The sequence below is a fragment of the Oncorhynchus clarkii genome, chromosome 15 (genome assembly GCF_045791955.1).
Source record: "Oncorhynchus clarkii lewisi isolate Uvic-CL-2024 chromosome 15, UVic_Ocla_1.0, whole genome shotgun sequence".
NCBI lineage: Eukaryota > Metazoa > Chordata > Actinopteri > Salmoniformes > Salmonidae > Oncorhynchus > Oncorhynchus clarkii.
The window spans coordinates 23,691,045-23,713,761 of NC_092161.1; the positions used below are offsets into that span (position 1 = coordinate 23,691,045).

General features: G+C 47.3%; 1 protein-coding gene across 2 annotated transcripts in view; it reads right to left on the reverse strand.

Moving 5' to 3' along the window:
* Positions 1-4,799: 4,799 nt before the first annotated feature.
* The window catches only part of LOC139366744 (serine/threonine-protein kinase 17A-like), a 44,555-nt gene continuing 26,637 nt past the window's right edge, over positions 4,800-22,717 (reverse strand). For both annotated transcript variants that reach the window (XM_071104441.1, XM_071104440.1), the window contains 5 exons: positions 9,576-9,720; positions 9,099-9,225; positions 8,934-8,982; positions 8,520-8,699; positions 4,800-6,485 (listed from right to left, as the gene is read on the reverse strand). In XM_071104441.1, coding sequence (XP_070960542.1) covers positions 6,158-6,485; positions 8,520-8,699; positions 8,934-8,982; positions 9,099-9,225; positions 9,576-9,720 — 829 coding nt within the window. In that variant the 3' untranslated portion in view covers positions 4,800-6,157. The remainder of the gene's footprint in view (positions 6,486-8,519; positions 8,700-8,933; positions 8,983-9,098; positions 9,226-9,575; positions 9,721-22,717) is intronic.

The following is a 22,717-nucleotide window of genomic DNA, read 5'->3' on the forward strand; positions in this document are numbered from 1 at the left end:
AATCAATGGGGGCCCACTGGAGGCCAGGGCCCCTGGGTAACTGCCCTCCGTGCATGGTCTTTATTCGACTATGAATATTACAAGTTTAGATAGCTGGTTAGACTAACTACCATTGTAAAAATGTACATGGCTAATAGTCAGCTAATTGACCCTTCACTAAGCCCCTCCCCAGATTTTTGGACAACCAATTGCTGCACTCCAATCGATAGCAATTGTCGTCAAGTCCGACACCTCTGACAAGCTCATGTTTGAAACACATGAAAGTCAATGAGGGAAGTGGGAAAAACTGTTTTCTTTAAAAAAAACATATTGTTTAAATGGTTAAATAATTGAAGAGTGCACCAGGGGTACTTTCTACTGTGATTCCTGAAATGCAAAGCCTGGAGTATTTTTCAAATCCAAAATTACACTTTTGTTACATTGTTTGTTAGCTATCGCTCAGTATCATTGACGACTAAATGTTGTTAACGCTAGCTAGCTGCTTAATATAATTTGTTTTCTCAAAATGTATGTTAGCTATCTAAGTTAGCCATGTTATTAACTCCCTAGCAGCTGGGGGCCCTATGCGACCACTTATGTCGCTTATGCCTGGAGCCGGCCCTGACAAAGTCAAATGAACAAAACCCTGGGATATCAAGAAGGGATATCAACAACAATAATAACAGATGGCTTAATGCATTTGGACACATTTAATTGTGTAATAGGGCTCCCGTGGTGCAGCAGTCTAAGGCACTACATCTCAGTGCTAAAGGCGTCATTACAGACCCTGGTTCGATTCCAGGCTGTATCACAACCTGCTGTGATTGGGAGTCCCATAGGGCGGCGCACAATTGTCCCAGCGTCGTTAGGGTACGGCCAGGGTAGGCCGTCATTGTAAATAAGAATTTATTCTTAACTGACTTGCCAAGTTAAATAAATAATTGATTAAATGTGAACTAAAAGGGCTCTGGTGTTGTTTTGAAGAATTGTTTACTTAGAAAACCGGTGCTGCATTTGCAAGACAGAGAGAAAGAACTAAGTTCTGCCCATTGAAATGGACTCGGTGGTTTGCTGCAATTTTCATTTGGTTGGGTGATTGAATTGCAGGAGCATCAACACAGACAGTGCTAATGGGAATAACAGGACTAGAGAGAGAGCACAGAGAAAGCACTCCCTTAATCTTTCATTGTCTCCCATTTCAGTTGTTATCCCGACCGAATAACAATGATTTGGTAGTTATGGGTTATAACTCTTAGTCAATGTGTTGTTACCAGAGAGCTTGGCCATATCATGGAGCCACTTCACTAAAATCTGCAAAGAGCTGGCACAGAGACATGGAAAACTTAAATTCCAATCGAAAAGCAAAGGAAGGAAATACATGCCAGCTACTGATTGATAATAGTGATGACCCATCATTTGGTTCTATTTCTAGAGGGTTTTCGATTAGTAGTCCTATAGTGTTTTCTACTAGTCATTTCCAGGTCCAATGACAAGGACAGATTGGATTTAGTAGAACCTGTGTCCTAGCCAGTTCTTTCCACAGTGATTACATGTCACATACTTTCCCCTTGTGATGAAAGCCTTTTCCACCAGTTTCCAAGGAAATGTACTATATTTCAATGTAAATATCACAACCCACCCACACAATTTCCTTCTGTAAGCCTGTGCTATTGGCCTCAGACAATAGACACTGCAGACATAGGATAGATACAGTCTGAACATTGTGATAGGCTATGCTGCCCTCTACAGGACAATATTTTCAGTGACATTGAAAAATAATTGTTCAGGTGAAATGTCAGCAATCTCAGTAGCCTAAAGATGATCCCTCTACTTGTTTCCTTGCCTTCATCCACACTGATGTGAAAGAACTGTAAAACTTTGACCAACTGGGTTTGAACCTGGTCCGTCTGTGCACCACAAGACAGTGTCAACCAACTGAGCGAAAGCCTAGGGATTTGCTCAGGGGAGCTAACGCAAGTCTTCAGGTCTCAGGCAAGGTTACTCATTCAAGCATAGTTCACGAACCACCTCTGCTACAAAACCTACAAATAGTCATGCACCAGATTGCTTTCTTCCATATTTTTCCACATCAGTGCAGATTAACCTAGTCAAATTACAGAATACAGCACCAACCTGTTCTCTGAATGTGAACTACTTGACAGCCCTGCAATACTTCCCATCAACATGCATCCGTTACTCAAAATTAACTGGAACGGCAGCATGAGAGACAGTTAATATGGGGGTGCGTGTCTTCGAATGTAGACTATAGCCGTTGGGGGGAGCTCGTCAAGCAGTCGGTCACAACAATTATTCTGCCTCATGTTCATTGTGTAATTGGTGCTAAGCTTCCTTAACGACAGCATTCGGACAGGTGTATTTCTATGACCTCACCAGTCCCCTCTGTATGGTTATAATGAGAGATGCATAATACACACTGCTCTGGCACAACAAGAGAAATCCTCAGACTGAATTACAACACTGATTGGCTGACCCCTGAATTAACGTTGAAGTTTAGAACTAGGCTTAATATTATGCACCAGCAAAATATCCAGTAGGTCTACAGCACATGATAATGGCGTTTGAGGGATGGGTTAACTTTGAGACGAATTGTGTTGAATAGGCCTAATTAGGTAGGACTGCCCCCATGTGTTGTCAAAAATGTTTAGGCTCAAATAAGTTAGCACCTCCATAGTGAAATCAAACAACAACTTTGATTAACAACACGATTAAACTAATTATACTACCCATTTGTCATTAAAAGCTTTCCAGTCAGTACTTCAAATCCTCTGGAAACATCAATTAAGATGCTCAACACCTGGCGAATTTAAATAAGTATACCATCTTTGAAATATTTAGACATTTAAATCTCAATTAACACAACAGGCCTGGTAGAAAATCAACTGCAACATTTCTCTGACAAGTTAATTGAGATGTCTCATTGGGCACATCTAAATATTTTATGTTTTGATTTGAGTGCCAGTTTTTGCTATTTCATAGTAGGCCGACATTTCTAAATAGTAGGCTACAATATTATAGGCCAATAAAGTAATTACAAATAACCATATACTTGGTATAGGCATTTCAAGAAACTAGACCACACTTTACAACCAGACCAAATAAGAAGGCTCATATAGTCATATATTATTTCATTGCACTCACCACAGAGCTGTGTTCCATAGCTGTTCATCACCTCCCTCAGACTGGCAACATCAGGCTGGAGTGACTATCTTCCTCCCAAAGAAATAGCCTCCAATCTATCAAGTTTTATATCGTGTCAAACAAGTCTGGTGGCTACAGTGCATCCTTCTTTCATTCCTTTAAGTAATTACTCATTAGAAATGGCTGGACAGGTGAATGCCATGAGGTGAAGGCCTTGCGTTCACCTGTACTATCATGTGTAATCAGCGATTACTTCAAGGAAGGGAGGAAATATGCACTTTTAAGGAATTTGAACAGCTCATGTGTAGCCAGGTCTCAGACTTGTGAGCCAACATGGTCATTTAGCGGTCATTTGGCAGAAAACAGTGAATAGATCCCTTCCTTATTGCGTTCCTGACAAATATAATGAATCATTCTCCACCCAGACCCAAAGGCATGAGTTCCTCAATGGACTGAGGAACTACTGGTTGTAAACAAATTGCTGGCTCAATAACTTTTTCATTAAGATAATGGTCTTGGAGGGTGGTAGTAAAAAGAACACCCACTGGAAAGCCAACCCTCACCAGAAGTGGAGAGGGAGGGAAAGAGGAGAGGACTGACAAGACCAGAGAAGTCTACTTAACAGCTGCATATGAAAGGCTAATAGAGTGCCACAGTATGAGTTGTAATACCCATAAAACCTGGTGTGACCTTTTGACAACCGTGTAAATCTCTCGGGGACAAGGTGACTTTTATCAATATATTCATTCACCTGTATTTACCCCCCAAAAATGAAATGCTAATTCTCTGCTAATGTGGCTATTCTTATTTTTTTTATTTAACCTTTATTTAACTAGGCAAGTCAGTTAAGAACAAATGCTTATTTACAATGACAGCCTACTTGGGAACAGTGGTTTAACTGCCTTGTCAGCTCGGGGATTCGATCCAGCAACCTTTCGGTTACTGGCCCAACGCTGTACCCACTAGGTTACCTGCCACCCCTTCAAATCGTCCACTGTCATGATGATCTGGACGAGACTGACGAATCGAGGCAAAGGTCAGAACTCTGGATTAACTATTGAATGTTAACTAAGTGTATTAATGTATATATTGGCTACATTTCTTTAAAATTGACAATTCTGTAAACGGTCTTGTGCAAATTTTAAATTGACACAATACCTGTTAGCAAAGGTATCAGCTAGAAATTACGTGCAGGAGCTAGCAGGGATTTAGTTGTCTTCCATGATTTCTACTTTTACGCTAATTAGCATTTTTCAGATCAGATTTTCATAGTTAAAGTGTAATAGTTATCAAAATGTCAAGCCAGGGTAAGACTACACGAAACACAGGCCATATTTTTAAGTGTTTCTAAAATCCTCTATGGGAAAAATGAATAATGGAAAACCGATTAGAACCGTTTCTCTGTTTGGCCGCTAGGTTTTATGGGTATTATGACCTTGACTGAGGGGCATCACACTGATGCTTGGCAAATAGCCTGTCCTTTCCCTCACCCCCACCCAGTGGACACAGTTGCCAGTGTGTCCACACAGATGTATCATACAGTCGTACGCATGCACACACACACACACACACACATTACATGTCATCTCCTCTGAAATAAATGTCTTCATTCAAGGCCACAACACAAAAACCAAATCGTACTCAAAAAAGGTTTAGAGACTTATCTTTATTTACAGTATCAGGACATTCATGTACAAATTTGTTCCCATAATAAGGAGCCTCTCGTTTGATATACAGTAATTACTATTGGGAGTTAGGAAAGAAAAACAAGCGCCGTCTGCAAAAACAAGTAAATTATTTGCAATTATTGCCGAAGAGATTGAAACCCATGGGATGTTCCCAGTTCTGGGTCAAACGTGTGCAATGGCTTTTTAAACAGTATTATTTAGAGATATACTCTCAAAGCAACAGAACGTTTGTTTCACATACATAGAATTAACCCTCTCTCCCCCCGTTCCCATTTTAGAAGATATCTATAACCTTAAACAAAACACCTTAAGAAAAGAGATGGCCTGACGAAACATGGACAAAAAACTGAAGGGAAAAAAAAGATGCAATTGCATTTATGGCCCAAGTCATTGCTAATTCTCCAAGCATGGCACCAAAGAAGAAAACAAAAACAAAACAAAGTATCACAACAAGGCTTAGGGCCAGATTCAATCAGATCGGCTTTAGCCAAAACCCACATAGCTGATGTTTTGACATTGTCGGAGCTGTCAAATCCACAACGGATCCCAGCATTATACCTAAAGCGCACATCGCCATTGGCTGCACAGAGTCACATTGAGAGAAATCCCATGCAGCCTTGTTTACAAGTTCGAACACTGGAATGTGAGATGTAATCTACACTTCGATTAGGCGGATAGAAATCCTCAATATTTTGCTCATTGATTTTCCATTCGAGCGTCATTATTTCTATATCGCCTACACTTTCTCGTCCTGAACTTTAATGCAAGTGGGATGGCTGTGGTTTCGTGACAATGATCACAAGAGCAGCTCTGATTTGACAGCTCCAACGCAGTTCCACTTCCGACACGGCCAAAACATCAGCTCTGCGGGTGTCGGATATGGGTTAACGCTTGATCTGACTGAATCTAGGCCTTAGTCTGGAGTAACGATCCCCATGTATAGTAAAGCAGCACCAACATAAGACAAAAAACAACAGGAAAAAAATAAAATAAAAAATAAAGAGTTTGGCTTACGAGTTCAGACCATGAGGTGGGTTAAAAAGTGTCATATTTATTCTGGTTTGTAAGTGCGACATTTTGTACCGCTTTCACCTAGATGTAAGAGCAGGGGTTCTCCACTATGGTTCCTGGCGAGCTACTGGGTGGTTAAGGCTTTCACTCCAAGCCATCATTAATGTACCTGATTTTACTAACCAACCAATTAGCTGGTGTGTTAGTGAACGGCAGGAGGGAGACACAACACAACCAGTACCTCTCCAGGACCGGAGAGAAGACCCCTTGTGTAAAGGTTGAGATGTCTGTGTGTGTATGTGTATGTGTGTTTGTGTCCTTCAGTATATGAACTCCCCAGGGACCTCTTGGAGGGCGCTAAAGGGCTCCTCGAACTTGAAGCGCTTGGAGATAGCCTTTTGGTCGGGGTTTATGACCTCCTTGTCCGTTGACTGGCGACACTGGCCCAGTGTGTAAGCTGCCACCACGATCAGCTCCTCTGTTCCTTCCTTCTCCTCTTCCCTGATGGGGCTCTCAGGGCTGGCTGGCTCCGAGGGGCACTTGGTTGGGCCGATAGTCTCTTTCACCGCTGTTGTCGCCTCTGCCTCCTTTTTCTCTTTTGGCTGGAGCCACTGGTGCTGCAGGCACTCTTCTGCTGTGGCACGGTTCCTGTTGGGAGAAAGGAGAGGGGCCAGGGAATCAATGGGAATATCCACCTTCTTCACTGGCTTGGTGGGTTTCAGCACCAAGGTTGTGGGTTTGATTGCCCAAGGCACCTATTTTATGACATATATATATATACACAGTGCCTTCGGAAAGCATTTAGACCCCTCATTCTAAATGTTATGTTACAGCCTTATTTTAAAATGGATTAAATCATTTTTTCATCACCAATCTACACACAATACCCCTTAATGACGAAGCAAAAACAGGTTTTTAGAAATGTTTGCAAATTTATGTAAATGTATTTTATTTCTTGATTTTTTTTACAATTACTCAGTACTTTGTTGAAGCACCTTTGGCAGCGATTAGTCTCGAGTCTTCTTGGCTATGACGCTACAAGCTTGGCATATTTGGGGAGTTTCTCCCATTCGTCTCTGCAGATCCTCTCAAGCTCTGTCAGGTAAGATGGGGAGCATTTCTGCACAGCTGTTTTCAGGTCTCTCCAGAGATGTTCAATCGAGTTCAAGTCTGGGCTCTGGCTGGGCCACTCAAGGACATTCAGAGACTTGTCCCGAAGCCACTCTTGCGCTGTCTTGGCTGTGTGTAGGATTGTTGTCCTGTTGGAAGGTGAACCTTTGCCCTAGTCTGAGGTCCCGAGCAGGTTTTCATCAAGGATCTTTGTACTTTGCCCTATTAATTTTTCACTCCATCCTAGTCTCCCAGTCCCTGTCACTGAAAAACATCCCCACAGCATGATGCTGCCTCCACCATGCTTCACCGTAGGAATGGTGCAAGGTCTCCTCCAGACGTGATGCTTGGCTATCAGGCCAAAGAGTCTTTAGGTGCCTTTTGGAAAATTCCAAGCGGGCTGTCATGTGCCTTTTACTGAGGAGTGATTCCGTCTGGCCACAACCATAAAGGCTTGATTGGTGGAGTGCTGCCGAGATGGTTGTCCTTCTGGAAGGTTCTCCTATCTCCACAGAGGAACTCTGGAGCTCTTTCCGATTGACCATCGAGTTCTTGGTCACCTCCCTGATCAAGGCCTTTCTCCCCCGATTGCTCAGTTTGGCCGGGCAGCCAGCTCTATGAAGTGTCTTGGTGGTTCCAAACTCATTCCATTTAAGAATGATGGAGGCCACTGTGTTCTTGGGGTCCTTCAATGCAGCAGACATTTTTTAGTACCCTTCCCCAGATCTGTGCCTCAACACAATCCTGTCTCGGAGCTCTACGAACAATTCCTTCGACACCATGGCTTGGTTTTTGCTCTGACATGCACTCTCAACTGTGGGACCTTATATAGACAGGTGTGTGCCTTTCCAAATCATGTCCAATCAACTAGATGTACCACAGGTGGACTCCAATCAAGTTGTAGAAACACCTCAAGGATGATCAATGGAAACAGGATGCACTTGAGCTCAATCTCAAGTCTCATAGCAACGGGTCTGAATACTTATTAAATAAGGTATATTTGTTTTATATTTTCAATTAATTTGCAAAAAAAAAAAAAATTTTTTTTTTGCTTTGTCATTTGTCATTATGGGGTATTGAGAGGAGGATTCTTTTTATGTAATCCATTTTAGAATAAGGCTGTAGCGTAACAAAATGTGGAAAAGGTCAAGAGGTATGAATACTTTCCGAATGCACTGTATACACTGAACAAAAATATAAATGCAACAAGTGTAAAGAGCCTAGAAATGTTCCATTAGCACAAAAAGCGCAGTTTTGAACACAAATTTGTTTACATCCCTGTTACTGAGTATTTCTCATTTGCCAAGATAATACATCAACCTGACAGGCGTGGCATATCAATAAGTTGATTAAACACCATGATCATTACACAGCTGGGGACAATAAAAGGCCACTAAAATGCCACAGATGTCTCAAGTGTTGCTATTGGCATGCTGACTGCAGGAATGTCCACCAGAGCTGTTGCCATATAATTTATTTATTTCAATTGAACTGTAACTCAGTAAAAATGTTTAAATTGTTGCATTTATATTTGTATTCATTCTTAGGGCTTTAAAGAGAGTCATTACTCACTGGGGTTCTTTGATGAGCAGGGCTTTGATGAAGGTGATGGCGGCCTGGTCTACATGCTCCAGCTCCTCCTCCTGGTAGCTGATGTTGATCTGGGAGATGTTGAGGAATGTCTCCTGCTTGTCCTCTCCCAGGAAGGGAGATATGCCCGTCAGCATCACATAGGCCAGCACACCAATACTCCTGTCAGCCATTTACAGTGACAAACGGTTAGACAGCCACTGGAAATAAGTTCCAGATTTTCTCTCTAAGATAAACTCAGAACTTTACATGTGCATAATGGAACGGTGCTGTTTTCTTTCATGTGTGAAGTTTTCCATTTTCTATCCCTTTTTCAAATAAGCTCTTGGATAATTCAATCACAAGCCATACAACGTACTGTTGCACTAAGTTACAGTACAGTGAAATGCCACTTACCACATATCTGTCGCTGTGCTAATCGGCTCGTAATTCAGGATTTCTGGAGCTGCAAAACATTTGTCTTTATTTTATTTGGGTGAACTATCCCTTTAAAGATTTTGGACATGTTGAGTGCAGTGACCATGATGTCCATAACAAAATGGGGTGTGCTGCACTACTTACCCACATACTCCGGGGTCCCCATGATCTCCCTGAGCTCCTGACTGCTGCTCACCATCCTGGACAGACCAAAGTCCACGATCTTGATGTCCCCCAGAAGAGCATCGCTGGTCAGCAGAATGTTCTGGGGCTGGAGAGGAAGAAAGAAAAACACAGCCGCCTCAGGGGAGGTCCAGTGTGGCTAACTTGCGTGTGTTTGGTACTGTGTCTAAACAGCGATATTAAAGCTTGATTCCATCTTTAAAGGGATAGGGCAACATTCTGGCAATTAAGCTTTTTTGCTAGTTAGCAACGTCCTTCAAACTGCACGCATACCTCCCAAAAAATTGGTATCCGCGAGTTCATCCGTCTCTGGGTAAGCAGAAGGAACAAAAATGGCCAAAATGTCACACTATCCCTTTAACCACAAGGTGGACGATGTGATCACATGCATATGACAAGAACGTTGGTAAAGTGTGTAGCAGGGGTTCAGGGACTGACCTTGAGGTCCAGGTGCACCATGTTGTTCCTGTGGAGGAAAGAAACTCCCTCTAGGATCTGTCTCATCAACCTCTTCACGTCCTCCTCTTTGAAGGCCTCGTCCCGCTCCGCCACACACTGGTTAAAGATCTCTCCTCCTGCTGCACTGTGGACACACACCAACCGGTTAAAGATCTCATATTTTCCATACAAACACACAACCAAGTTGAAACCGTAATAGTAGTATTTTACAAGCTGCTTGCTTTTCGGATTTGACAGGCTGGCTATATGCTGGTGTGCATTGGATGTAAAACCACACATCTTATCAGTACAAACATTCAAACCTTTCATTTTGCAATTCACTACTCTCTCTCTGTCACTAACGTCTTAACCTCAACCAGTGATTTGCTATATTCTTTGGGAGTCTGGGATAGCCTGTCCTCAATGACCAATCACGGAATGATTGATGACTGTGATTACTGTGTTTCTCATGTCTGGTGGTGGTGGGTATGCTGCCTTCCAGCTAGGTCTGGTCTCCTGTCTGGTGGTGGGGGTTATACTGCCTTCCAGCTAGGTCTGGTCTCCTGTCTGGTGGTGGGGGTTATACTGCCTTCCAGCTAGGTCTGGTCTCCTGTCTGGTGGTGGGGGTTATACTGCCTTCCAGCTAGGTCTGGTCTCCTGTCTGGTGGTGGGGGTATGCTGCCTTCCAGCTAGGTCTGGTCTCCTGTCTGGTGGTGGGGTTATACTGCCTTCCAGCTAGGTCTGGTCTCCTGTCTGGTGGTGGTGGGTATGCTGCCTTCCAGCTAGGTCTGGTCTCCTGTCTGGTGGTGGGGGTAAGCTGCCTTCCAGCTAGGTCTGGTCTCCTGTCTGGTGGTGGTGGGTATGCTGCCTTCCAGCTAGGTCTGGTCTCCTGTCTGGTGGTGGTGGGTATGCTGCCTTCCAGCTAGGTCTGGTCTCCTGTCTGGTGGTGGTGGGTATGCTGCCTTCCAGCTAGGTCTGGTCTCCTGTCTGGTGGTGGTGGGTATGCTGCCTTCCAGCTAGGTCTGGTCTCCTGTCTGGTGGTGGTGGGTATGCTGCCTTCCAGCTAGGTCTGGTCTCCTGTCTGGTGGTGGGGGGTATGCTGCCTTCCAGCTAGGTCTGGTCTCCTGTCTGGTGGTGGGGGTATGCTGCCTTCCAGCTAGCTGCCTGTCTGGTGGTGGGGGGTATGCTGCCTTCCAGCTAGGTCTGGTCTCCTGTCTGGTGGTGGTGGGTATGCTGCCTTCCAGCTAGGTCTGGTTTCCTGTCTGGTGGTGGGGGTAAGCTGCCTTCCAGCTAGGTCTGGTCTCCTGTCTGGTGGTGGGGGGTTATGCTGCCTTCCAGCTAGGTCTGGTCTCCGGTCTGGTGGTGGGGGTATGCTGCCTTCCAGCTAGGTCTGGTCTCCTGTCTGGTGGTGGGAGTAAGCTGCCTTCCAGCTAGGTCTGGTCTCCTGTCTGGTGGTGGGGGTTATACTGCCTTCCAGCTAGGTCTGGTCTCCTGTCTGGTGGTGGGGGTTATACTGCCTTCCAGCTAGGTCTGGTCTCCTGTCTGGTGGTGGGGGTTATGCTGCCTTCCATAGGTCTGGTCTCCTGCTGGTGGTGGGGGGTATACTGCCTTCCAGCTAGGTCTGGTCTCCTGTCTGGTGGTGGGGGGTATAGCTGCCTTCCAGCTAGGTCTGGTCTCCTGTCTGGTGGTGGTGGGTATGCTGCCTTCCAGCTAGGTCTGGTCTCCTGTCTGGTGGTGGTGGGTATGCTGCCTTCCAGCTAGGTCTGGTCTCCTGTCTGGTGGTGGGGGTAAGCTGCCTTCCAGCTAGGTCTGGTCTCCTGTCTGGTGGTGGGGGTAGTAGCTAGCTGCCTGGTGGTCTGGTGGTGGGGGGTATGCTGCCTTCCAGCTAGGTCTGGTCTCCTGTCTGGTGGTGGGAGTAAGCTGCCTTCCAGCTAGGTCTGGTCTCCTGTCTGGTGGTGGGGGGTATGCTGCCTTCCAGCTAGGTCTGGTCTCCTGTCTGGTGGTGGGGGTTATACTGCCTTCCAGCTAGGTCTGGTCTCCTGTCTGGTGGTGGGGGTTATACTGCCTTCCAGCTAGGTCTGGTCTCCTGTCTGGTGGTGGGGGTTATGCTGCCTTCCAGCTAGGTCTGGTCTCCTGTCTGGTGGTGGGGTTATACTGCCTTCCAGCTAGGTCTGGTCTCCTGTCTGGTGGTGGGGGTTATACTGCCTTCCAGCTAGGTCTGGTCTCCTGTCTGGTGGTGGGGGTTATACTGCCTTCCAGCTAGGTCTGGTCTCCTGTCTGGTGGTGGGGGTTAGGCTAGGTTTGGTCTCCTGTCTGGTGGTGGGGGTTATGCTGCCTTCCAGCTCGGTCTGGGCTCCTGTCTGGTGGTGGGGGTTATACTGCCTTACAGCTAGGTCTGGTCTCCTGTCTGGTGGTGGGGGTTATACTGCTGCTCCTGTCTGGTGGTGGGGGTTATGCTTCCAGCTCGGTCTGGGCTCCTGTCTGGTGGTGGGGGTTATACTGCCTTACAGCTAGGTCTGGGCTCCTGTCTGGTGGTGGGGGTTATACTGCCTTACAGCTAGGTCTGGGCTCCTGTCTGGTGGTGGGGGTTATGCTGCCTTCCAGCTAGGTCTGGGCTTCTGTCTGGTGGTGGGGGTTATACTGCCTTACAGCTAGGTCTGGGCTCCTGTCTGGTGGTGGGGGTTATACTGCCTTACAGCTAGGTCTGGGCTCCTGTCTGGTGGTGGGGGTTATGCTGCCTTCAAGCTAGGTCTGGACAGTAGCTTTAGCTGTACAGCTATTTGACATTCCAGGGTTGAGGTGGAACATTTTACTGTTATTCCAACACCTAGGTGATTTTGCCCCGGGCGAAGCTAGCTGTTGAGTGATCCACTCCTGGCGTCGACATAGACAACCCTTCATAATGATATATGGCCACTGTTAATGAGGAGAGACCCTTTTTAAGAGTCTGTTTCCCTCTGTAGCCAGCCACAGACAGTGATAAGTCCTGCTAGTTCACCAGACAAGGTTATGGGTCTCCTCTTGGGTGGGCTTCGGAGGTGCCGTGTGTGTGTGGCTTAAAGCAATGGCACTCTGTTCCAAAACTTCTCCGGGGGATGTCAAAACGACTTGAACTTGAGTCTATTCCAGTATCCCCCATGGGAGACAGCTAGATATTGTATCTAGATCAAGGGAGTGTGTGGAAGGCTCCATCTCGCTAGAGGGATTGGTTCTAACATAGCACACTAATTAGGGATAGTGCACTACAATAACACTATTGACACGGTTTGATTCACCACATGATCATACGATTGTGATTTGTGAATAATATTATGAATATTTCACAACACAGTACGCCACAAAGTTAATATGAAAATATCTAATATAGTTAATATAGCTAAATGACATGGAACGGAAACAGCGAGCCTTTTAAAATCACTGGCAGTTCTTAGTGCCTGAGGGATAATACTTTACAGTCCTATTTCAGATGGTTATTACAAACAACGGTGTCTTATGTCTATTTCCTAGTACTTACGAAGCACTGCTTCAATTCATCCCAACAAATGTAAAAGGTCATTACTAGGTAACCATTGTGCACATCATATCATGTGGCTAAGTAAATACCAGGCAAGCAACAGACTGTAAACTATTTGAAAGTCTTGTGTTATCTCTCATAGTACCAGTTGTGTAAAGTACTTAAGTAAAAAATACTTTAAAAGGACTACTTAAGCATTTTTGGGGGGAATCTGTACTTTACTATTTCTTTTTTTGGACTATTTTTATTTTTACTTCACTACATTCCTAAAGAAAATGTACTTTTTACTCCATACATTTTCCCTGACACCCAAAACTACTTGTTACATTTTGAATGCTTAGTAGGACAGGAAAATGGTCCAATTCACACACTTATCCCTGGTCATCCTGACTGCCTTTGATCTGGCAGACTCACTAAAGACATGCTTGGTAAATGATGTTGGAGTGCCCCAGGCTATCCTTAAAGAAAAAATAATACAATAAAATGGTGCCATCCAGTTGGCTTAATATAAGACATTTGAAATGATTTATACTTTAACTTCAGATAATCAAGTATATTTCACCAATTACATTTCATTTTGATACTTAAGTATATTGAAAACCAAATAGTTTTAGACTTTTACTCAAGTAGTATTTTACTGGGTGACTTTCACTTTTACTTGAGTCATTTTCTATTAAAAAGGTATCTTTACCTTTACTCAAGTATTACAACTGGGTACTTTTTCCAGTCTTGAGTCTTGATGACATGAGGAACTAGCAGTGGGAAAAAACACCACCCTGTGCCCCTTTCCACACGACACCTTGTGTGACACGTGAAACTAACTTAATTTTCTTCTGACCCGCAGTGACTGCCACCCAATTAAGTTGGAAAGCGAGACACGAGAAAGTTTGTTGAAAGACTGAGGCTTATCAAAAATAGACTTGGGCTCCCTTGAAGCCAACATGAATTGGGTCCTGTCTGGGTAGGGAGGGAGTTTCAGAAGTTGTTTTGGTTCTAAGGCTGAAAATCCAGCGCTTGCCACATGCCAGGTTGAAAACACAGAAAGGTGGATCAGAGGGACGTCAGACTTAGGTCAGCTGAGTGGTAGGCTTCATGTAGAACCTGCTGTACTGTATTGTCACATGGGTCTAAACTCACGGTATGTGGTTGTGGGTTATGCTGTATTATATTTTCTCAGGTGGTGTAGCTGTACGCTGCGTTGCTCTGTGGTGTTGCGCTGTGCACATTATGGAATGACTAGTAATCCTATTTCTCTGGAGCGGTTGTTGTGCTAGTACTGTGTTGCTCCTCGGCTGCACCTGGCATGACATGTCCAGTGGCTAAGCCTGGGTGGGTGACTTGTCTCCCGTCTGTCTATGTCGGTCTGTCTACCCAGTCTCGTCCCTCTCCGAGTATAGGATCCATCATCCAACAATTGGCCAAACCCGTCACAGAGAGAGAGCGAGAGAGAGAGAGGCCCCATCGAAAATCAGTGATGACTCCAGTCAATGTACTTTGCAAAGGGCAGACAGCTGAGAGAGAAAGCCAACAACCTCTCCTCATTCATTATCTTTATTATCTTCCAGACAGGTGAGTCACATAGTGAGCCCACGCCTGCACATCTGAGTGTACAGTAATGTCCTTGAGTGATATTAAAACACATGGTTCATGTCTCAATACTTGGAGAATGAAAGTCCTTTCCTCAGGTCTTTTTCTTCATTAACACTTGATAGGTGAATAGGATTCCGCTATATTGCTTCCACCCCTCATGTCTTGCCAGATCAGCTATCGTGGAGGTAAGAAAACAAGGTAGTTTAAAAGGGCAACTCCACCACTTTTCAACCTCATTTTCCTTATTTCCAGCGCAATACCAGTGTCAACATATGTGAAAAATGGCATATTATATATGAAGTTAAAAAGTCCATAGTCAAAAGTTAAGGTGGGGTGGGGAGCAAGAAAAATACCCTCCCTTGGGCTAGAAACTCACTGCAGGTTTTGAAAATCAACGTTTTAATTTACCTTCAATACTACCCTGTAAAAAAACATGTTGTTTTACCACTGAGCTGTTTTCACATATGTAGACACTGGTTCGGTGCTGGAGATGAATGAGGTTTAAAAGTGGCAGAATTGCCCTTTAACTCATGAGACACAGCATATAACTAACTCTCTAGCTGAGTGTGAAATGTGCTTTTCTGTTATTGTCTCTTAAGGCAATTCTGGAGAGATAATGCAAAACCCCCTGCAGTTTCACTGCCTCACCATCGGGTGTCAGTCAAGGGTAGAGGAGATGGGTAGAGGAGATACAGTAACCTGGTTTTAAGGTCTGTGACGGTAACAGAGTGGGATTAAACCTAAACAGAGGGAGACCTCCTTCCCAGGTCGAGGTCTGGTAAAGCACTCTGCTCCATATGGTCAGCCACGAACACCCCATGGAGCACTAACTAAAGGCTGCATCAGGAAAATCATGTTATCAGCTTTGTTTTCCCTCCAACTCAGTGGTTGCTAAATGTTTCAGCATTGTGACCCACTAATCAAATCATCACAGCTGAGTCTCAAACTACAACTGTGACTTGGTCCCACGTCCTGACCCACCATTAGGGGAAACAAACTGCCCCAACTGCAAAAAAATAAATACAAATCTGGATATTTTCAACGTTAGTCACTTGGTACCAAACAGAGTGGATTCTGTTTGAACTTTGCGACCAGTATAATGCCGGACACCAGGGATGTCCAACTGGCAGAGGAAACTCAGACAACACGGCACAGAACCAAAACGTTTTTTTTTTAGGGGGGGGACAGTTTCTCAGAGCCTCCTCTTCTCTATGTATTCTCCACAGACACGGAGGGCTCAAACTGGTTCCTCTGTTAGCACGGCCAGTAATTATAGCCTAGCGCTGAAAGTTTAGCCTCTTAGAGCCTCTAACCACTGAGTGCACCAGGGGCGGATTCATAACTAGGTCATTGCTGTTTTGGATGATTAAGAGTCTGGCCAGTTGCTGCTGTACTGTTTTGGTGTGGTGGGGATGAAACCCCCTTCTAATCCGAGGGGGCTCACACAAAGTGACATGAACTCAATGCCAAAGTGCCACACACATCACATGTACAAAATAAACTATTGGAACGTAGCCTATTGCCCCATTTCAGAGAATATGGGAGTCTTTCTGAGTATAATATTTCTAGGTTTTGGGCCCTTAGCTCTCAGTACAACAGGTCAATCATTGCTTAATCTGATCTGCTGAAAATGTAATGATGAATAGTATGTATTGGGATCAGTGGTTAATATGAAAGATAATAATTTTGATACCAATTTCCACGATACTAGCTTGTCAAACTATTTACGTGGATGGGATATCTTTGAACGTGAGTCAGTGTTCAGTCTGAGCGGACAAAACATTTCCCGTGCCCTGGATTCATTCAATCAAAGAAAGATAGATCCCACTGATCCCCGACCCATTTCAGCGAAACTGAACACGGGAATCGTCCGGTCTGTTTCTATTTTTGTGGTGACCTGTTTTGTTTCACCACTCAAACAAAAAACAAAAGACTAGCCACTATGATCAATGGAGGGTGAGAACGAGAGAGAAGAAGAAAGAGGATGGAAGGAGGAAGGTGAAGTGGGTTGGATTGATGGGATAGAGTGACAAAACGATCAAGTGCCATCGGGCACAGCAGAGCTCAGTGTAGGATTTGCTTGAGATGGGCTATCCCCCTTGCTCTGGAGATTAACCCTCCTCCATTGCTCTTATCCTCCCCTTCTCTGGGCTGGTAGCCACGGTCCGGGCCCTCACGTGCCGCCATGGAGCACCACTGACATAATAAACTTCCATCTGGGGCCCAGGGAGCCCAATGAGGCTACATTCCTCCCTCACCCAGCCCCTCCCCTCTCCATCCTGCCTGGAAAAGAGCTTTGGAGCCCTCTTCCCCCAACCCCCCCCCCCCCTCCCGCCTCATACTGTAATTGCATGAATAGCTCTCTTTAATTTCAGGCTGACCCTCATCAGAAGACTCACCACCCCCTCCCTCTCCTCATTCCTCACGGAGCCTCAAAATAACCATCAGCTTAAAAATAAATATAAAAAAATAAGAGGAAAAAGGAAAAACACACAAAATCTATTATAACCAGGACTTTCTCTCCCTCAGTCTCCCTCCCTCCCAGTCTTCATCTCCCTCCCTCCCTTTCTCCCTCCGTCCATCCCTCTCCCTCCGCCCCCCCCCCCCCCCGTCCCCCTCCGTCCGTCCCCCCCCTCTTTCCACTGATTTCACATGCCAGAACCTGAAACAGGCTAAATGCATTCCACTCTACTTCCCTTCTGTATTAAAAAAATAAAAACAGCTCTATTATCCATATTGAATGGTGCTGACAGGGGCACTGCCAATCGCCAGGGAGGGATCGCTTCCTATCCTTCACTCAGCCCTCTTTTTTTGACAGGGTTATTGATGATATGGGGCCCTCCTGGTCGTACAGAAGAGAGGGTGTAAAGGCAGGGGACGGGTTGTCAACTGAGGTCTGAACAGCAGATCAACAATGGGCTTGGGAGTGGGGGGGGGGGGGGGATTAAGACTAACGGAAGTGCAGCGGCAATTAAGGGATATTCTATTCTAAAAGATGACATTCTAATACACAAAAAATGTCATCCGCAAATGCGATACGCCGATATAGCTATGAAAAACGATCCCCCTCTTCTCAACGTAATACACATTAGGCTGAACGGTCCCCCTCTTCTCAACGTAATACACATTAGGCTGAACGATCCCCCTCTTCTCAACGTAATACACATTAGGCTGAACAATCCCCCTCTTCTCAACGTAATACACATTAGGCTGAACGATAATACACATTAGGCTGAACGATCCCCCTCTTCTCAACGTAATACACATTAGGCTGAACGAACGATCCCCCTCTTCACATCAACGTAATACACATTAGGCTGAACGATCCCCCTCTTCTCAACGTAATACACATTAGGCTGAACGATCCCCCTCTTCTCACATTAGGCTGAACGTAATACACATTAGGCTGAACGATCCCCCTCTTCTCAACGTAATACACATTAGGCTGAACGATCCCCCTCTTCTCAACGTAATACACATTAGGCTGAACGATCCCCCTCTTCTCAACGTAATACACATTAGGCTGAACGATCCCCCTCTTATCAACGTAATACACATTAGGCTGAACGGTCAGTCTCAAAAGGAGAGTAGTAGGGCATCTCATCCTGTTAACATGCGCAATCTAATTTTCTCTTCTAGGCTACTCAAGTATTTGTCCATTGAGTAGCCCCCACCACAGGGAGCATTACAGCCTTGTCCAGGTGAGCAGTCGAGTCACAGAGGGGCTCCATATGGACTGGAGTGACTGTTAGCGGAGGTCAGCAGTGTGGTGCCCTTTGCATTAGCTTAGGATGCTAATCTAGCAGGCCAATCAATTATCTCCCTGCTAATGCTATTGCTAACACCACGTCCATCCCCCAAGCTACTCCAGGGCACCACAGGGCTTCACTTAAAGCTTCTTTAAACCTGAGAGAGCGAGAGCGAGAGAGAGAGAGAGAGGGAGAGAAAGAGAGAGAGGGAGAGAAAGAGAGAGAGAGCGAGCGAGAGCGAGTCTGCTCTGCAACTTGTTCCCCAGGCCCGCTTAGCGTTTCATTAAGTAGAATAACATCCGTCTCTGCTGTTCTGAAACACAAGTGCACGCACACACATACACATGCGTGCACACAGTGTGCCATTACAACCAGCAGCACAGTTACAATAATTGAATGAACACATTGGCGAGAGAGAGAGAGAGGAGAGCCAAGCTGCCCTGGGGGAGGAGAGGTGACCCCATGTTGAGTGAAGGGTCCAAGTCTCCTGAGCCAGCGCCAACATGTGGAAACATGGCAGCCTAGGGGAAAGTGCATGTCAATGGGCTCAATATGGAAGGGAAAGAGAGACACTCACACGTGTGCACACACACACACACACACAAAGTCCTGAGCAAACAGCGGTGGTGGGGTAGTTTCCATGGGCAGGCAGGCAGGCAGGGAGGAGGGAGTGCAGCTCTATGGGCTAGCTGCTGGGACCTCTCCCTTCACGCCAGTCTTCACACACACAAAGGGCACATGAGCACCAGGTCAGGTCACTCATTGGTCAACAGCACTGATCTCACTCTACCACTCAAACATAGACAGCTGAAGACCTTTGGCATGTATTTTTTGATCAGCTGAAAGGATGGCACTGTTTTATCAAATCAGAATGACGATTTCTTCATTAACATGTTCAGATTTTTCATCCAGCCAATATTATTACAATATTGTAAAAGCAAAAGGCCTAGCCTAAATCAAGGACTTTGACTTATCAGAGGTCGACACAGAAGTTAGTATTAGGTAGCTACAGTAGGCTAATAGCTTTTCTTCTACAGGGAGTTTGAATCCAAAAGAGACCAGTATGGATCCTGTCTGGGAAACCAATCAGCCAGTCAGTGTGATGGCACAGCAGCTAACTTCCCCTGAGTCCATGAGAATGCTCTCACCCCAACAACCCCAAAGTTCAATGTCTGCATGTGACAAAGGGGAAACCCAATCCGCCACGCAATGTGTCTGTGTCTGTGTGACCCGTCCAGTGCAGCAGAGAGGGGAGGGGGTATGGCACGTTGTTGAAATAGCCAGTGCTCACTGAGGCATGCTGAGTATCGCCCTGGGCTTTGGAACTGGATTACTACTCTCTATGGCCCACTATCCACTTCTCTGTCTCTCTCCCTCTCTTTATTCAGTGAGGCCTCCCCATCTCTATCCAGTGAGGCCTCTCTCTCTCCCTCCCCATCTCTATCCAGTGAGGCCTCTCGCTCTCTCCCTCCCCATCTCTATCCAGTGAGGCCTCTCTCTCTCCCTCCCCATCTCTATCCAGTGAGGCCTCTCTCCCTCCCCATCTCTATCCAGTGAGGCCTCTCTCTCTCTCTCCATCCCCATCTCTATCCAGTGAGGCCTCTCTCTCTCCCCCTCTCTATCCAGTTAGGCCTCTCTCTCTCCCCCTTCCCATCTCTATCCAGTGAGGACGCTCTCTTCCTCCCCATCACTATCCAGTGAGTCCCCCCTCTCTCACCCCTCTATCCAGTGAGGCCCCCCTCTCTCTCCCCTCTATCCAGTGAGGCCCCCCTCTCTCGCCCCTCTATCCAGTGAGGCCCCTCGCCCTCCCTTCCTCCATCCATCCAGTGAGGCCTCTCTCCCTCCCTCCCCATCTCTATCCAGTGAGGCCCCTCGCCCTCCCTTCCTCCATCCATCCAGTGAGGCCTCCCTCCCTCCCTCCCCATCTCTATCTAGTGAGGCCTCTCTCCCTCCCTCCCCATCTCTATCCAGTGAGGCCTCTCGCTCTCTCCCTCCCCATCTCTATCCAGTGAGGCCTCTCTCCCTCCCCATCTCTATCCAGTGAGGCCTCTCTCCCTCCCCATCTCTATCCAGTGAGGCCTCTCTCTCTCTCTCCCTCCCCATCTCTATCCAGTGAGGCCTCTCTCTCTCCCCCTCTCTATCCAGTTAGGCCTCTCTCTCTCCCCCTCCCCATCTCTATCCAGTGAGGACGCTCTCTTCCTCCCCATCACTATCCAGTGAGTCCCCCCTCTCTCACCCCTCTATCCAGTGAGGCCCCCCTCTCTCTCCCCTCTATCCAGTGAGGCCCCCCTCTCTCGCCCCTCTATCCAGTGAGGCCCCTCGCCCTCCCTTCCTCCATCCATCCAGTGAGGCCTCTCTCCCTCCCTCCCCATCTCTATCCAGTGAGGCCCCTCGCCCTCCCTTCCTCCATCCATCCAGTGAGGCCTCTCTCCCTCCCTCCCCATCTCTATCTAGTGAGGCCCCTCTCCCTCCCTCCCTCCATCCATCCAGTGAGGCCTCTCTCCCTCCCTCCCCATCTCTATCCAGTGAGGCCCCTCTCCCTCCCTCCCTCTACCCAGTGAGCCCCCCCCCCCTCCATCCAGTGAGGCCTCTCTCTCTCTCCCTCCCCATCTCTATGCAGTGAGGCCTCTCTCTCTTCCTCCACATCTCTAAGCAGTGAGGCCTCGCTCTCCCTCCCCATCTCTATCCAGTGAGGCCTCTCTCTCCCCCTCCCCATCTCTATCCAGTGAGGCCTCTCTCTCCCCCTCCCCATCTCTATCCAGTGAGGCCTCTCTCTCCCCCTCCCCATCTCTATCTCTATGCAGTGAGGCCTCTCTCTCCCCCTCCCCATCTCTATCTCTATGCAGTGAGGCCTCTCTCTCCCCCTCCCCATCTCAATCCAGTGAGGCCTCTCTCTCCCCCTCCCCATCTCTATCCAGTGAGGCCTCTCTCTCCCCCTCCTCATCTCTATCCAGTGAGGCCTCTCCCTCCCTCCCTACCTCTATGCAGTGAGGCCTCTCTCTCCCCCTCCTCATCTCTATCCAGTGAGGCCTCTCCCTCCCTACCTCTATCCAGTGAGGCCTCTCTCTCCCTCCCTACCTCTATGCAGTGAGGCCTCTCTCTCCCCCTCCTCATCTCTATCCAGTGAGGCCTCTCCCTCCCTACCTCTATCCAGTGAGGCCTCTCTCTCCCTCCCTACCTCTATGCAGTGAGGCCTCTCTCTCCCCCTCCCCATCTCAATCCAGTGAGGCCTCTCTCGCCCCCTCCCCATCTCTATCCAGTGAGGCCTCTCTCTCCCTCCCCCTCATCTCTATCTCTATGCAGTGAGGCCTCTCTCCCTCCCTCCCCATCTCTATCCAGTGAGGCCTCTCTCCCTCCCTACCTCTATCCAGTGAGGCCTCTCTCTCCCTCCCTACCTCTATGCAGTGAGGCCTCTCTCTCCCCCTCCCCATCTCAATCCAGTGAGGCCTCTCTCTCCCCCTCCCCATCTCTATCCAGTGAGGCCTCTCTCTCTCCCTCCCCATCTCTATCCAGTGAGGCCTCTCTCTCCCTCCCCCTCATCTCTATCTCTATGCAGTGAGGCCTCTCTCCCTCCCTCCCCATCTCTATCCAGTGAGGCCCCTCTCCCTCCCTCCCTCTACCCAGTGAGCCCCCCCCCTCCATCCAGTGAGGCCTCTCTCCCTCCCTCCCCATCTCTATCCAGTGAGGCCTCTCTCTCTCCCTCCCTACCTCTATCCAGTGAGGCCTCTCTCTCCCTCCCTACCTCTATGCAGTGAGGCCTCTCTCTCTCCCTCCCCATCTCAATCCAGTGAGGCCTCTCTCTCCCCCTCCCCATCTCTATCCAGTGAGGCCTCTCTCCCCCTCCCCATCTCAATCCAGTGAGGCCTCTCTCTCCCCCTCCCCATCTCTATCCAGTGAGGCCTCTCTCTCCCCCTCCCCATCTCTATCCAGTGAGGCCTCTCTCTCCCCCTCCCCATCTCTATGCAGTGAGGCCTCTCTCTCCCCCTCCCCATCTCTATCTCTATGCAGTGAGGCCTCTCTCTCCCCCTCCCCATCTCTATCCAGTGAGGCCTCTCTCTCCCCCTCCTCATCTCTATCCAGTGAGGCCTCTCTCTCCCCCTCCCCATCTCTATCCAGTGAGGCCTCTCTCTCCCCCTCCTCATCTCTATCGAGTGAGGCCTCTCTCTCCCCATCTCTATCCAGTGAGGCCTCTCTCTCCCCCTCCTCATCTCTATCGAGTGAGGCCTCTCTCTCCCCATCTCTATCCAGTGAGGCCTCTCTCTCCCCCTCCCCATCTCTATCCAGTGAGG